The 17,410-nt window shown below is 36.3% G+C and overlaps 1 protein-coding gene across 2 annotated transcripts in view; it reads right to left on the reverse strand.

Annotated features, from left to right (window-relative positions):
* The window catches only part of LOC126837507 (rap1 GTPase-activating protein 1), a 120,878-nt gene that overhangs the window by 62,418 nt on the left and 41,050 nt on the right, over positions 1–17,410 (reverse strand). Inside the window, exon 1 of one of the 2 annotated variants that reach the window (XM_050571426.1) lies at positions 1,220–1,572. The exons of the other annotated variant lie outside the window; for it this stretch is intronic. Within the exon in view, the coding sequence (XP_050427383.1) occupies positions 1,220–1,299 (80 nt within the window). The 5' untranslated portion in view covers positions 1,300–1,572. Of the gene's footprint in view, positions 1–1,219; positions 1,573–17,410 lie in introns of those variants that run through there. 2 annotated transcript variants of the gene reach the window in all.

Below are 17,410 nucleotides of genomic sequence, written 5' to 3' on the forward strand. Positions count from 1 at the left end.
TAAGTGGCCATTTTCAATATCAATAAAACATAATCAGAGTTGTGCAAATTCTTATTCGAATAAAACGTTATTGAAATAATTTTTTTTTAATATTATTTCAATAATTTTCTTAAAATTCATTCGAATACAATTTTTTTTTCCTATAGGAATAACATACCGGTTTTAAATCATATTATGTAAATGTAGTTTGTATTATATTTATGCTAATAAACGTTTTTAGAAATAACTACATTAAACTAAGAAAAAAACACTTGCAAACTATTTAAATAATATGCTTGAAAATTAGTCGAATAATATTTGAACAGCAGGTACAAAATAAGAAAAGCTTTTAACAGTTCTAACCCTGTAAAGATACTTGGACGTGCTGTTGTGTTTGAACTGAAACCTTCTTATAGTATTGAGATAGGTAGGTGTGCATTGTCCTTAGTAATGCTAACCTAGCCTAGCCCATAAAACGTCAGACGTACCGGAAATATCACACAAAAAAAAAATAAAAACAGTTATTCTTTGAATAGTACAAGCCAAGCTTGACGAGTGTGATCTAGATGAAAAATACTAGTAACAAGTTTAAAAATCTCTCCCCCCAAAAAAAAAAAAATATATTTATATACTTATAATTTTACCAAACCTTTGGTTCGATTTTCTTTTGAATTCGGATGGTTAAAAATTGTTTTTTTTTTTTTTAATTTTCAAATTGTGGACTATCGAAAGGATTCCAGAGGTTTTTTTTTTAAGAAAACTTTATATAGAGAAAACTAAATAAACGTTTAATATTTTTGGATGTTTTCATCGGTTTTTGTACGTGGAAAACTAGTTCTCCGAACAAACGCCACTCGACCTCATATTTGTGCACCATACGAATAAAACTTTATCCGAATAATCATCTAGATAACACATTATTCAAGTAAAAGTTATTCGAATCGTTTGGAATTGGAATAATTATGTTTGGAATTATTCGAATAATTTCAAATTCGATATTTCCAATAATTGTTAAACATGTCATTTAAATAGTTTGTAAGTGCTTTTCAATATATCATTTCGTACGGATATAATAAATTACCTATACTACATGTGAAATCAATTTCTGTTCCAATAACAATTTGCACGACTGCTATTTTTCGTTATATTTTGGTTCTCGACAAGTAAAATATTCACTGGGGGGGGGGGGGTGGGTTTTAACACTACAATATGAGCTTAGCCCAGCCACTTTGCAACATACCTGCGCCTGTCCAAAGAGTAAGAGTCCTTGCGGCCGCCCGTGGAAAACTTCATCGGACCGTCGACACGTCTTGGACGCATAAAAAACACTTTCTTAAGAAATATGAAAAAACACTCACGACAAACGTATCGGCGGCCACATGAATGGACGGGGCTGTATTGTCGGGTTAAGGGGTAGTAAACGAAACAAATTCCGAGCCGGCGAAATAAAATATAATATTAAACGCTACTTTTTTTAGTTATGCAACCGACGGGGAGCGAATAATATTGGATTTACACACGCGGTTCGCCCTGTACATATTATATGAACTACACACGGTGGAGAGCGCGCGCGCACATCCGTTCACACCGAACAACGTGTTCGCACTACTGTTAAAATATATTATATTAAAATCCTTGGCCATATAGTGTCAGGTCCCGCACGGATTTCCGAACACACCGGTAGAGAGGGGAACCGCGGACCACTGCCTACAGTAATAGTAATAACAATAGTAATAAAAACGCTCTACAACGATGGCATAATAATATATATATTATAATAAAAAAAATATACAGTAAATACAACCGGAGGAGGCCTCGACGACAACAAACGAGCAGCGCCAAACACACCGCCGACGGACGCTCAAAGGGGTAGAGTGTCTTGTTAATAATATGTTGCAATAAATATGTTACATTTAGTTAAGTATTTTTTCAAATTTTTCCATCGATTTCGATATCGTCAAAGTGATGACACTCATTGGTCATCGTCACCGGAGTTGTGCATCCTGTGAATAGAAAGTCTGTGTTATCATCCAGATGATACATCATTCGAGTGAAAGTTATTCCAATCAATTTTCATTCAAACAATTCCAAACATAATTATTCGAATGATATTTCACTCGAATGAAAGGTTATTCGAATAATTTCAAACATAATTATTAAAACAATTTTATTCGAATAATTTCAAACATAATTATTGGAAAAAAAAAGTTATTCGGATAATTTCAAATTCAATTATTCGAAAAATGTTTAATCATATTATTTAAATAGTTTGTAAGTGCTTTAATTTTTAAGTAATTTTATTTAAGAACATCATTCCGTAAAAATATTATACATACTACATTGATGAAATATACAAAATCAATATACCGGGTGATTCTTTTTACACTTGTTTACTCTTAAAATAATTACAATTTTGTAGCGTTTCTTTTTGAAGACATTTTTATTTGTGTTGTAGTATATTATTAGACAATATTCAAATTTGTACCTCGTTTATTATTTGCTAGAGCTTTATGCAACTTTTTAAACTCTTAATGGTAACATATATAATATTCAATTGAATTTTTAAATTAAAAATAATTTACTGAAAAAATTGACTGGTCGATAACCAATTTTGAATAATAATTTTTCAAGTTATTTAGGTTTAAAATTTAAAAATAACTCTACTCTCCACCCTTCCTCCTGTACTAAATTTAAAACTTTAATAACCTTAAAACCATTTATTCAAAACTGGTTATCGACCACTGGACAATTTCAGAAAATCATTCTTATCTATTTAAAAGTTAATAAATATATACATTCCATTTAGGTTTCAAAAGTTGATAAAGCTCTAGAAAATACTAAAAAAGATAACAATTTGAATATTGTCTAATGTTGTAATATAGCATAAACAAAATTTTTTCTAAATTAAACAATTTTAATTATATTTAGAGTAACTAGTGTAGGGCTTTAAAAGAATCACCCGGTATGTATAAGAAAACAATTTTTCATTCGGATGAGTGTTTTATTCGAATCAATTGTGGGAAAATTATTTTTGATTACGAATTTGCACAACTCTAATCATCATAGTATTATTGCAGCTGATACGAAAATGGCGTGTAACCAGTACAGAGATACCTAGACATTGACTACGGTTAGAAGTATAATGGCCACGTTCTAGATCTACTCTCGGTCTAGTTTTCAGACCTTAAGCCCTAAAATTAACCGTAAAATTGAGATTTATGATATTTTTTTTTTGTCTGTCAACGTTTATCGGTAGTACTTTGAAAAATATATTGTCTTCTGAACGTACTGGATAGGTGTATTCCAGATGTGTAGTCATTTCTTCGGTTGTTCACTAGCAGAGAATAGCGGTATCGTCAGTTCGAATCAAAAGTATTCATCTTTGGGTTGTAAACGTTTATCGGTTAGCACCCCTATCGACATCCGAACGGGGTTGGTTTCGCGCAAATTGGATCGGCCATCAAAAAACGATCCGTCGAAAACACCTGTTGGCCATAAATCATTTTAACGCAAAAACGGTTGGCCCTGATTCGAAAATTATACACCGCTTTAACCGGATTATATTTAATTTTTTTTTTTTTTTTTTTTGTACGGTTATTGCAATGCGATTTGCGGGCTTTCTTTTTCCGTGCACAGCGGCCTGAACGGATATGGCTATAACGCACATAATATTATTAACCGGCGAGGTCGTCCGGTGTTCGAAAATGGTTAATTCCACCGATGAAGGCGATAACAGTGTCGAGTACTTCTGATCGGCAAGACACCTCGAGTTTTCTCGAAAAAAACACGAATAGTTTCGCATTATTTTTCAATACTCTGGTTTTTCGGATATATGTACAATTTTGACAACAATAATATTGGTGAACCTGGGTGGAAGCACAAAAAGCTCAATAATTTTTAGGCTATTTTTACTTTACAAAGTACATACACGAAAACTATGTGGGTAACCTAAATTGTGTATGTTTTTTATTTTATGGAGCATTGTCAAAAGTTGTAGAAATTGCATAACGAGCGACGATGACGGATCGGTTTTTTTTTTTTATTTAATCTGCATTATAATATTATAATCCGAACCGGTCCGGTGTGTGTATGGAAAATAATACACACAGGCGCCGCACGTCTTTATTGTCGCCTTGGGATGAGCAGAGCATTATGATAATGATAATAATAGTAATACATCATTTCCACAGCGCATCCGGATCGAGGCGATGGAGTTTTCGGGTGTAAATCAATCAAGTCATGACTCGCATGTATCACATGGTCTCGAGGTGACCCTATTTTTTATTGTATTTTTTTATTGTATTTTAGTTTGCACGACACGGTCGGTATTATAGTATATGGTGCACAACACCCGCTACCGCACAGAACATATTATTATACCTAAGAAAAATAATTGTTACACTACACTAACTAACACGGATTATATAAAACCAGATAGTGCACTCAAATGTAAACAAACTTAAATAATCTCAGATCAGCGAGATCAAAATATAAAAAAAAATAATCAACCTTCGTTAATCAACTACTTGTTATCAGTATTTCTTATCAGTTATATCCTATCAGTTATGACGCACTATCTGGTTTTATTAAAAGTGTGATACAAATATATATTTTCAGCTGGTTTCATCGATTACTATTAAATACACTCTTAACATAATGTTAGTTAACAGTTTAATTAAATTTAACATCTGGTTTTTATTGAGTAAGTTGAAACCATAACATTATTATTATTAAACTATATTAGTCGAGTTAACAAAGAGGTTAGTCGGGTTACCATAGCGGTTACCTCGATTCCAACGTTCTCATTGGTTATCACAAAATGTGATAACTGATAACAATAAAATTTTATAATCAAATCTCAATTGGCAATGTATACATCGATCTACGGCATTTCTACCATGCCAATTGACTTTTCAACAAGCTGATATCGGCTGATTAACTAACAATCGTTTTAACAACGTGTTGAAGCCAACAAATCTCGACGAAACCCAATTTTAGGGTAAGTATAATTATTAAATATTATACAAATTGTTAAACATAATTATTAACAATCAGTTAAATCCTTAAACAAATTTCGGTGAAATCGGCTGTCAATCAACGAGTCAATGACTCGCGGCAGTGCTGCCAACCGCGGTCCAGTCTCAATACTTTGTCGGTTGTTATTTTTCTTGATATCTACAAATGAAATCGTTGTCGGCTGTCGACGGCAATAATAATAGTGTGATTTATATTATATATTGGTATTGTTAGGGCACGCGGCCGGCTGATTTGGTGACGAAAATAATAATGTATAGAATAACACTGTTTTTATGGGCCGTATAAATTTCATATTCCACGCGTTCCGTCGATAACGGTCTTACCCCGTATAGATATATATATATACATATTGTTGTGTTATATAAATTCCGAATCAACGGCGGTCTTATTATTTACACATGAATTTATTTATTTATTCCAACGGCGCCGAAAAAAGTTTCTTTCAATTTGCCAAATGAACGGAAACCCTGAAAAATGTTTCAAATGGAATTACATTTATCGAACGGCTAGCTGCTCGCATTAAACTGTATAATATTCTGCTTTGAAGAAATCATCCTAGTAACATGATATTACACAGTAAAAAATGATTATAATAAAGATGGCCGGCGGACTGACAAGCGTCAAATGTTGGCAGCCGTGCAACGTTGGCTGAACTTGTGTCTGTTAAAAATAACCTAAGCTGTGACATTTCTTCGCTAGCACACTGTATACAGCAATAATTTATTATGTAGTATCATAATGTTTAAGACAATTTTTTATCGAAAAAGCAGACCAAGCAAAATCGTTATAAAAAAATGGTCAAAAACACAAATCATATAAATAGTTATAACGATTTTATTTTTCTATCTAATAAACATCCAAATGGTTGTTTAAATCTATTTTGAATTGACAAAATTGAGTAGCAAATAAAAATATACATACATTTCTAATTACCAACATAAATCATGAATTTCTCGAACACTTAAAATTAAAAATATCGAACTTAAATAAAACTTGCGCGATAAAATCCACTTATATGTCTGCTTAAAAAACAACACACTACATTTTTTAGCTATTATTGTTTTAAATCATAACCGTTTTGCTGTGTTTAACATTTCAAAAAACGTAGAAATTATACTTAAAATGAACAATAAACAATTATTAGAGAAATAATATTCAAATAAATGTTGATCAGGTGTGCTACAAATTAGGAATTTGGTTTCCATTACAATAACGTACTCATTTAAATAACCAACAAAAATAAATATATACAAATCAGTTTTGAAGCTTTGATCATTGGTTTTAAAATATTATAATATATTCTAGAAAAATTATATAGAGCTGTAACGTATCACCCTGTACTCGACAAGGAAGTAATCAAGTAGGCCAGCGACAGTGTGACCACATTGAATAAAAATAAATAATTGTTTTAGAAGGTCGTCAAACACTGCACAGTATAATCCGTGTCTACTATCAATACGGATAAACTGGATGCATTTAACATGATATTGTTATAACTGATGGGCAATATATGTGTAGGTGGTAATTTCGTCGATCTGGTCACACTGCATCTGCACCTTTTTCGCTGACTTGACAATATTTTACTTTTTGCGACCCCTTATGCTATTTTTTTTTTGTTTCAATTTACCAGCCAACTGTGATCATTTCCCTTGAACCCTGTGTGTGTATGTTCAACGTGGGCGTACTCACACCCAGTCGACCGGCTGTAAACACATTCGTGACTACCGTCAAAGCATAATATAATGATGATGATAATAATAATAATAATAATAACGACACGGTGCTCACCCCCCAGGGCATCCGTTTGTCAAGGGCACGAGCAACGATAGCACAATTAAAATCTGAAGAAAAAATAAAAATAAATCATGACGCAATAATAAAGCGAGCACTCGGCTATAATAAAATAGTAAATAATATTGTAATAATTCGTGAAGTACCCCACACAATACGGGTAATTTATTATACAACTATAAGTCGGTTGTTTGTAAATCAAGTAAAAAAAAAAATAATAATAATAACAAAACTACCCCCGCAAAAACAACAATGGGGGCGTTGGGATTTGTTAGGTTAGGCTTTCCATACTTATGTGACAAGGCCTAGTGAACTCAATACTTTTAAATGGTGGCCAATACGTTATCTGACCTAACCAGTTTTGGATAATAATTACTTTCCCTTTGAGGAATGCTTATTTTGTTTTCCTCGTCTTAAGTAATTATAAAAACTTGTATTTCTGAATAAAATTGTATCGGTTTTAGATTGTTTCTATACTGGCCATCACAAGTACTCTGAGAAAAGCTATATCCGAGTGAAATTTTCATTTTTTTACTAATTATTATTGCGAATTAATTGCTTTTTTTTATTACAAATTTTGAATAAATAAAAATATGATATGTGTCAGCCAAACCGGATTGGTGTACCCAATTCTTTGCCATTATGTAAATTAATTTGTTATGTGTGTTGTGACGATACAAAGGCAATTGAATAACCCTAAAAAAAATGTCAGTTTATCGTTTTTTTATCCTTTTTGTCCAAAATCACATATCTTATAACACAGCACCGGTACGGACACAGTTTAATAGTAAAAAAATATGTATAATTTTTTTTTTGGATAACCCATATTGAGTTTTGAACAGTACAGTAAAATATACATTTGCTTGCAAGTTCACCTCAATGAACATATTATGCTCATGGATAAATATATTGATATTTATTAATTTAGATCACAAATTTGTATAAAAACAAAGGTAATGTTCTCTAAACGTTTCATAAAAACATTTTAATGAAGTACAATTAATCTAATACTTAGCCTAACCTAAATACAACCTAACCACGTTCAACCGAAATACTTGAAACTTAATTTTAAGACACCAAAATATCAAAGAAACGTTTTCAGAGGAACTAAACCTAAGTTTACTTAACGGCCAATATAAACAACAGCCATTAGGGGGTAAAAACAATTCTAAATTAAATATCATTATCTGTATTAATAAAACGTTCAGGTACACAAATGACCTTTAAATTTAATATTATGTCCAAGAAACATATTAAAATTAATAATTTATAATCGTTTCGATATTTTTTGCATACTTAAGACTTTTGAGTGACTTGTTGGCGGTTAACAATGTTATGTGTGGTGTTATATTATTGCTTTTGGTGTGTTTCAAAGGTTAGTACAATACAACAGCAAAGGCAAACAGATTTTCCGGTAGTATTCGAATTCGTCGAGTCGATTTTGACTTTGAAGCCACTCTGTTCGGTTAGGTTATCCCCTAAACGACCCTCTCAGCCGGTCTCCCCATTCAAACACAGCCCTTGGATGTTTTTTTCCCAACCTCTTCACCATCCACCGCCCTTGTGTTATCTGGGCGTTTATCTCCTTGCGACCCATCGTCCTTTTATTCATTTAACAACCGTCCCCCCCCCCACTTATGCGAACCACGCACTTCTATAAAAGCCCACTTTCAGTGTCGTTTTGCACACTACAAAACGTGTGGATTCCTTTTTTTTTTTTTTGTAAATATGACTTAAAAAAAAAGCCAGTACAGTGGGGTCGGGCCGTAGGTCTATGTTTCAAACAAACAAACAAGATCTACAAAGATAAGAGATTTCAAATGTACAGCTTAAGATTTCCAAAAAAAAAAAACCTCACCGTTTGTGAGTTAAAAATACTTTTTTAATACACTGTTTTTTTTTTTACACACATGCGTTTTTTTGGCCGTCGCTTTTTATGGCGGCCTGCACTCTCTCGACCAGGCCGTCCAGCATGGCCGTCTGCCTGTACGATTGTTCCCGCAGCTTGTTCAGCTCGGTGGTGGCCTCGAGTTTCTGCGTTTTGGCCTGGCACTCGATGGCCATTTTCCGCCGGTTGGCCGCCGCGATGGCCGCCACCACGGTGTCGTACCGCTTGGCCAGCGTGGCGCTCTCGCAGTCGGCCCGTTCCACTTCGGTCCGCAGCCAGTTGAGCGCGCAGAACAGTTTCTTTTGCCGCACGCCGCCGTCGTCCGTCTCCTCGCCGCCGTCGTCCTCGTCTTCCGTCTGCTCGCCGTCCGACGAGTCGGCCGCCGCCGTTTTGGGTCGCTCGTGTTGGCCACCGCCGCCTGTGGCGGCCGGCGTCGAGTCGTTCTCGGCCTTGTTCTCGTCGTTTTTCTTGTCGCTGTCGGCCGCCTTCGGACCGCCGCCTTTTCGTTTGTTCCGCTTTGTCGCGTGTCTCGTTTTCGATATCACCGACCGGACGTGCTCTTCCGGGTTCTTGACGAACTCGTCGTAATGGAACGCGGGCATGCACTCCTGCACGTGGTCCTGCAGCACCTGCGCCCGGCTCAGCATCCTGGCCGCGCAAATCTTGTACCGCAACAGCAACGCCGCCTGTTCCTTGGCCAGGGCCTGGCTGATCTTCTGCGCCCTGTCCTCGAACACAGCCGCCGACATGTTCTCGAACTCGTTGAGCTGCTGGTTGACCACTTCCTCCATGAGCGCGCCGCCGTCACACGTGTACTTCTTGACGGTGTACACGAAGTTGTGCAGCGACGCGCCCTCCACGTCCATCCGGCCGATGGCGCACACCAGCTCCGGGTACGTGGTCTCCTGTTCCTGTTCGGTCAGCCCCTGGCCGCACACCCTCTTGGCCTCGCACAGCAGGTCGTCGACACTGTTGCCGCCCGCCGCCAGCGACGCGGTCCGCGGCGGCTGCTTGGCCAGCTGGCTGAGCGGCGCCACGGGCCCGGCGGCCGGCGGCGGCGTCGTGAACGGCTCTTGGACGCCGCCGTCGCTCTTCAGCATGTACTCCAACAACCTCAGGTGGTCGGTCTTGTGCACCGACTGTTCGCCCGTGGTCAACTTGAGCACCCATTCGCGCACGCTTGCCAACACTCCGGCATCGTCAATCTTGTACAGCCTGTCCGTTATGGCGTCGATATTCATCGTGAAAATGTTACTACAATGCGAATTTTAAAGGAATTGTTTTGAGTTTTTGGATTTTGACTGTTACACGTTGATTTTAAATAATTTACAGTAGTTAAATTTAGTTATTATTATGTTGACGCCGGTCCCATGGCGATTACCTAGCAATCAATATAGGGATAAACGTTGCCCGAAATACTTATGAACAGATTGAAACAAAATTAAAATATTATAAAAATAAAAACATCTAGACAGCTGTCTAGTAACGATAATGAGAGACGCTTTATACATTATTATTATCATCACTGAGCAAGTTACCAACTTAATATTATATTTTCTATCATTTGTGTCAAACAATAAGTACAATACATAAACTATCTAAAAAAACTGATTAGCATACTTTCTGCGATCAAATGTAATTAAAAAACAGCTGTTGTCCCGCTACGAATAAAATAAATGAATGTACACATTTGAAGTGTATTATTATATTAAATCCTCTTGATCCTAAACTTTGTTGGCCTACCTTAATCTCCAAGTTCTTTTTTTGCAGTGATTTTTTTTGACTCGTTTGAATATTTAATTTCCACACACACACGCCCAAAGCGATAAACCAATACAACAAAAAAACTCACAGCACTTGTCCGGTTTACAGTCGAGCACAAACAATAATTATTGTTATAAATATTCATATATTAAATAACAAACGGAGAGCCGTCCGGATTTATGTGCTCGAACTAATTTTGGCCGTGTGAAAAACTATTAACACCAGACGGTCAAAAATAAAAACCATACAATATGCTAGAACAAGACAGAAAGCCATCAACAGTGTTTTTACAAATTATTATAATAATACTGATAACAAGTAGTTGATTAACGATGGTCGATGGTCATAACATTACAGATTTTTGATACAATTTTTTTGACCTCACTGTACACAACGTAAGGATTATTTTCTTCATAGTTTGGTCACACTGACCTGTGAGATTATTAAAGTTCGTTTACACTATTCTATTTAGAGTGCTCAGTCTGGTTTTATTTAATCTGTGATCGTACATTGCCAGATGTTGCACTTTTGGTCATTTACTGATAATTAATTAATGAAACAACCTGCCTGAACTCAGTGTGACCAAATTCTAGAAATTAAATTGTCGTACAAAATGTTGCGCTATACATATGTGATGACAATCCGAGTGATGCTCAGTTCCATATTGTGCTTGGACTAGATTGAAACCGCTTCCCCTACAAACACAAATAATTGGAGAGGGTAGTGTGGTCCACGGTAACTGCCATTGACCAGCCGGCTAAACTGTCATAACTATTAATAATATTGTAAACGACCGGTTGATACATCTCGTTTTGATGACAATAACGAAAAAAAAATCCTATCTCGACAACCATCGAACGGCGGACCCTATTTGTTGCGGATCACACGTCGTGCCCCAAGTCTTTCACGCGAAAATCGTTATCAGATAAATGTGAATATTAAAAACCGTTCTGCACCGGACATACGCGCAAATAAATGTATAACAATATGTTTGTGTGTAAAAAAAAAAAAATACCCACCGTTTATACAATGCTTGCATTACACACGGTCGACGGATGTGGGTGTAGGCGCACAGTTTTTGTCGAGCAAATGTATTTTATACAATATTGTTATTACCATTTAAATATAATATAGTGTTACATTAAGTTTGCACACGCACAATTATACACGGATTTTTTTTTTTTTTTTTGGGGGGGGGATAAGGTCAGGGGTGGTGTTTACTGCTTTTGGGGAGATAATAGCCGTATTATTGCCCGGATGGCCGCTGGGCACGAAATTTGTTTTTTCCCCCAGGGTTCTCGCCCGGTCCGGTGGGGTAAGTCTAACCGATTTTTTTCCAAACGTGTTGTGACAAGCGGACGGGACGGGGGGGAATAGTAATAAAACAAAATACCTAGAAAATATGTTAAAAATCTGTGTGGAATCAGGTTGGTTAGGTTTTGTTAGGTTCGGTTAGGTTTGGTTAGGTTTGGTTAGGTTAGGTGGTTAGTTTGGTTTGGTTTTGAACCACGCTCTAGCTACCCAAGCGAAAAATTCCAGTTCTATTTCTGGCTATTACAGGGTGATTCATTTTGGGGAAGACACTAGTTTTCTCTGAAAAAATTAATATTTTGGAATATTGTTTTTGCCTATTGTTTTATATACACTTTTTACTATATGTTTTAATACTTTGAACATTTTTATCTCTATCCCTTATACGATAAAAAGGGTCCAAGTTCACTTTTTCAAACGACAACGTATAATTTTAATTCCATACATTTGTAGAAAAACATTTTTAAAATATGTTACCGTTTGAAATTTTAATTTTCATCCATCTGTTCGTTAGCTATGACTTTGTAAAGATATTCTTTTTTTTCTGCTGAATATTGTAAATTTTCTTCGGTGTCCCAAAGACAGGTAGCCCATACAATTCTTATTTATGCTCGCATTGTCCGATAGTCGACTACACCGATAACCAAAATGTTTTGAGATAATGGTTGATCTTATCTACTAAATTATTTTATTATGTAATGTCTGGTGTAATAAAACTACTAGTCTTTGTTGAACCGAATGAAAATATTAAGAAATATAGTTAAAAATTCAAATGTATACAAAGTCATAACAAGCGAACAATTGGATAAAAATTCAAAATTCAAACACTAACATTTTTTTTTCAAATTTTTATCTTTATATTTATGGAATTGATGTCCTACCCTTTTTTTTTGTACAAGGGTTGAAGATACAAATTTCCACAGTATTGAAAAATGTAGTACAACGCGTACCTAAAAGTATAGGAAATGATTTTTTTTTTTAATGTTCATATTTTCCGAGAAAATTAGTGTCTTACCCAAAACGAATCACCCTGTACAACCCAGGACAGTGTGATTCACCTACAAAAGTGACTACTTGTCTTAGCTAAATATCCCTCAGCCATAAAATAAGGGGGAACTATTGTGTATCGCGTTTGATTCGACGGCCACTGTTTGAAAAACTTTCAAACGATCCGATTTACCGGGATGAACCTGAATTATTTTTCCAAAAAAAAAAAGAACACAGACATTTTCGCCGGTAGTCGCGTTTGTGCTTGAACGTTGAAAGCGTGTGCCCGAGGGCCTTTTTTTTTTTACAAGCGGGGCTTCGTTAAAAAACGTTAAAGGCGTTTTCCGAATAATAACAGCAACACATGTGATTACGGCGGGCGCAGAGAGTAACGTCGTTATTGTTTCTTTTTGTGCTGAGTTCGAAGAAAAACAATTTTTTCCGGCCTCCTCCCCTTCCGATTCGGCAGTGTCTTAACCCACGAGCCCTCGACTTAAGCCCTTAGGAGTAACGTTTTACCCGCCTCGCTTCCCCCCCCCGGACAACCTGTAGCATAATATCAGCTTTTCTTTGACTAAATACAAATTACAGCACCGACCGAAGACTGCAACAATTGTTTTTATTTTCAGAGACAGGGTTTTCTTACGGACAGTCGGGTAGCGGGTTAAGTTAATTAAAATCGTAACCTAACCACAAACTGGAATTGGCCGTTACGAGTCCAATGCGAATTCCGGTTCTCTTATGTAGTTTATTAGATTCGGTTATCTAATATTGTATATTTTTGTTAACACAGTTAAATCGAACCAAGAAAACTTATTATAGTCTTTAATTCATCAATATCGGGTAAAATTATATTGAGGCTCTTGAAATTTGTGAAAATCCCTGACGACACCAATTTCCGTTTGTACAAACGGATTACCCGTCGGACAAGGGGTCGCAATACGTGAAGTACTATAAAGTCAGCCAAAAGGCGAGCTATGAAATTAATCAATTAATCCGTATAGATTATACTGTGCAGTGTTTAACACAACTTATAAAACACGTATTCAAAGCGGTCACGCTGTAGGTCGCATATTATGATGTCACAACTCTTCACATCATTCTGATCTGGTCGCTGATCAACGACGATATAATGCTGATCTGGTCGCCCGGTTGAACTTGCTTAAGGTCCGGTCTGATGTCTGACCATAGTGTAATAATATAAAGTTAGTGAAGTAAACAGAAGGACAAGAACTAACATGATCAGACAAAAGAGACAAAATCATTGTAGAGTGATTACATTGTTGGTCTTATTTAAATAGAGTCCATGAAATTGTGATAAAATTGGTCAGGTTAAGTCAGGTTAGGTAAGGTTTGGTCAGGTTAGGTTTGGTTAGGTTAGGTTAGGTTAGGTTTGGTTAGGTTAGGTTTGGTTAGGTTTGGTTAGGTTAGGTTAGGTTTAATAAACAAGATAGGGACTTGTAATTTTGTTTAAGAGCGCCAAATTCGTGGACTAATGTCAAGCCACCGTCGTCGCCCGTTTAGGGTGCTTCACAGAGAGACATTGGGTTGGCTGTGGCTCGGTTTTTTTTTCTCTTTTGATTACCCAGGGTCGTGTGACAAGTCTACTCGTACACTTTTGAAACAACAAAAACCCGGAATTGATATTGAGACGGCGACAACGTCTATGCGGCACCCCTCGCATTCGTTGTTCCTCTTAGTATTATTATATCGGACGGGTCGAATACAATATTATTATTATTACTATCGGGGTCAGCGGTGTTCGACCGAAGACACATTATTATACAGCCCGGAAAACGCACGACGACGAGGGTCCATATGGGGCAATGACAGTGTGCCGTTGGCAAAGATTAAGTCGTATGCGTACCTACCGCAAAAGTATAATGTGATTTGTGTGTGTGTGTATACTATTAAAGTTTAAACAGAAAGTTTTAGCGAGTGGAAACAATTTGACTAAAACCTTAATGAACGCAGTGTGTTTTATCGCCGTCCGGATGAACTCTCTGCTGAGCCATCAATAGATAAATTCGAATCGTATGTGACAATTTGATAGCTGACGAGTCATATGGTTTGTATCAAAAGGTCGCAGTAGTGAACTAATTGAAAATAATATGCACCAGAGAAATGTAATTTCGTCGGTCTGGTCACACTGCAGCTGGGCTTTTCACTAACCCCTGGCTTATCCCTGGCTCTAACCCTAACCTACCCCTTGCTCGCCGTACCGCACACAACGGTCATGTTAATCGCGAAAAACACACGACCATTGTGTGTCATTTACGGCTTAATTTCTATTTTCGACCAATGCAGCAAATGTCGACCGTTCGCGTGGCAATCCCTTTGGTGCCTTTTGCTTTCACAACGAAACACGTGGCGACTTTGTTGACCTCGACTGGGGACGTTTTTTTTCATTATATTTTTGATAACGCGACTTGACCACCGTTCGAATCGTTTTTTATTTACATTCAAACGCAAACACACATGCCCAAAGGTTATGCCTTACGTGCCCTTTCCTTGTCCGACCGAGATTATCGTTCTGTCTGACCCTGAATCGCTGATTTATGGGTGCAAATAATGGGGTGGTGCAAGTTTAACGGTATTGGCACCACCGGCCAAGTCTCTGGTCAACAACGTTTCAAAGTAAATATGGAAAAACTTTAGGAATCCTATGGAATACAAAATTGAATAGACATTGACAAATCCGTTAAAAGATTAATCTAGCGGTTATGGTTGAATTATTTGTTAGGTTAGGCTCAAATTTAAAATTTCTTTGTCATATTATCTCATCGAAGATAGTATCACCTAACTTTTTATCATATTATCTGTGGTATTAATATTAATATTGTTGTTCCGTGAGATATTCCCAGACTTTCCCTACCGACGTTGACCCTCAGATCAGCTCTCGCTCTACTATCCATTCTCTTATAGGTCTATGCTTGTAATTAGCTGATTTTCTGACCGTTATCCCTTTACATCGGTGTCACAAATGGCCACGACAGCCATTTCGACAGCCACAAGACGTATTAATGTCAAACCTCTCTTTTTTTGGTATTCACATTGCACATGCCACACAACCAAAGTCTGCGCTTAAGTCTAACGGACACACGTGGCCGGCGTTAACGAAATGCAAACATTTGCAACGTCTTCTTTCCTCGTGTATGTGTGTTTTTGTTTATCCCTTTCTCGTTCCAACTCGTTATATGGTATTATTTCCCATGTTTTATCGCATTGACAGAGTTTGTTCTTTGGCTTACTTAGCTGCGCATAAGTATAGTCTTTTTTTGTGTAGCATAATTTGTTGTGTATGTGTCACAACACTTACAAAATATATAAAACCAGTATATTACTGTAGGGGGAACACATTTTCTTGTTCGCATAAGAATTTACACAACAACTCGCCTCGTCTGTTGAGTATGTCTAACGACTAATTAGACTACATAGTTTTAGTACATACACCAATTATTAATACAAAGATAAACACACCGGCTAAAACTGAAAACCAGATTGATTAATACCAAAAATCATAGATAAACATACTAATGGTAAAAATGCATAACGTAAAAAAAAAGTGATTGATTGCTTTTAAATACCTGCGACACAACATGTCTGGGAATACATTAATATTAACGACATTATAATTTTACATAGTCATTTCTCTACAAGTACAGTATGTTATATTCGACGGAATTCTAGGCGCTTTTCGGTCACAAATAAAACGCGTAAAAATTTGTAATAATTAGATGTTGTATGCAAATAAGATTATAATTAACTTAACTCGATTAAAGTAGTGCAAATTATATGTTATACATATTATCGCCGGTATGAATGTGTATCGAATTCGAATCCAACTTTGAACTGGCTCTTTCCAGTCTTCAACTCCTAAGGTTTTTATAATATTGTCTTCTCCTGCCCGCGTCAACCTGTCGTTAATTACATATTTGTTTTTCTAATTATTAGCTTTAATTCTCAAACCGTGTCGACTTACACCGCACGCAGTCCGGGTTAGGTTTTCAACACGTTATTTTAATCCGTTTTCGTCCGGCATGTTATTAAAACTTTATTTTACAGGCGTGGCAAATTAACAGGCATATCTTGGCGCAAAAAAGAGCCACTGTGTTCGCCGGATTATGCGCGAATTCCACGACATGTATGTTAACTTCAAAAACTTTTCCACATAGACACAAGTTCAGCTAGACTTTCCGTACGGCGGCCGAGTCGGGAGACGAGGAAATAAATTTCAACGGGGTTACATGCCTATTATCGTATAGTCCAAGAAACACGAACCCGCAGCCATGAAGGCAGACTATTCATTAAATTTAATACAACACCGTGTATGAAATATACACAAAATAAAGTAAATTCCGTACGCAAAGTTTCGGTAACAAACGTATGTAGTAGACATTTATTTTAAAACAATTTTAATATAATAATATTAAACGTAAAAAAATGATTTAAAATATTTTCAAGTTAATATTGTAATTTTTGTTGGGTAGTTTTTAATAGAGTAATTTATGATTAGATTAATAATCCAAGGACGGCTTACTATGAACAAAATAACCAATAAAATAATAATAATATATGTTGAACACTCGGATTCGAGTAAGTTACTTGTAACACAAAAAAAAAAAAAATACTTTGAAGCTAGTAAAAAAGGTG

Source organism: Adelges cooleyi, unplaced genomic scaffold (assembly GCF_023614345.1).
Source record: "Adelges cooleyi isolate 19-005CV unplaced genomic scaffold, UGA_ACOO_1.1 ACOO_flye_CR_arks_rails_tigmint_CR_PRNA_25, whole genome shotgun sequence".
NCBI lineage: Eukaryota > Metazoa > Arthropoda > Insecta > Hemiptera > Adelgidae > Adelges > Adelges cooleyi.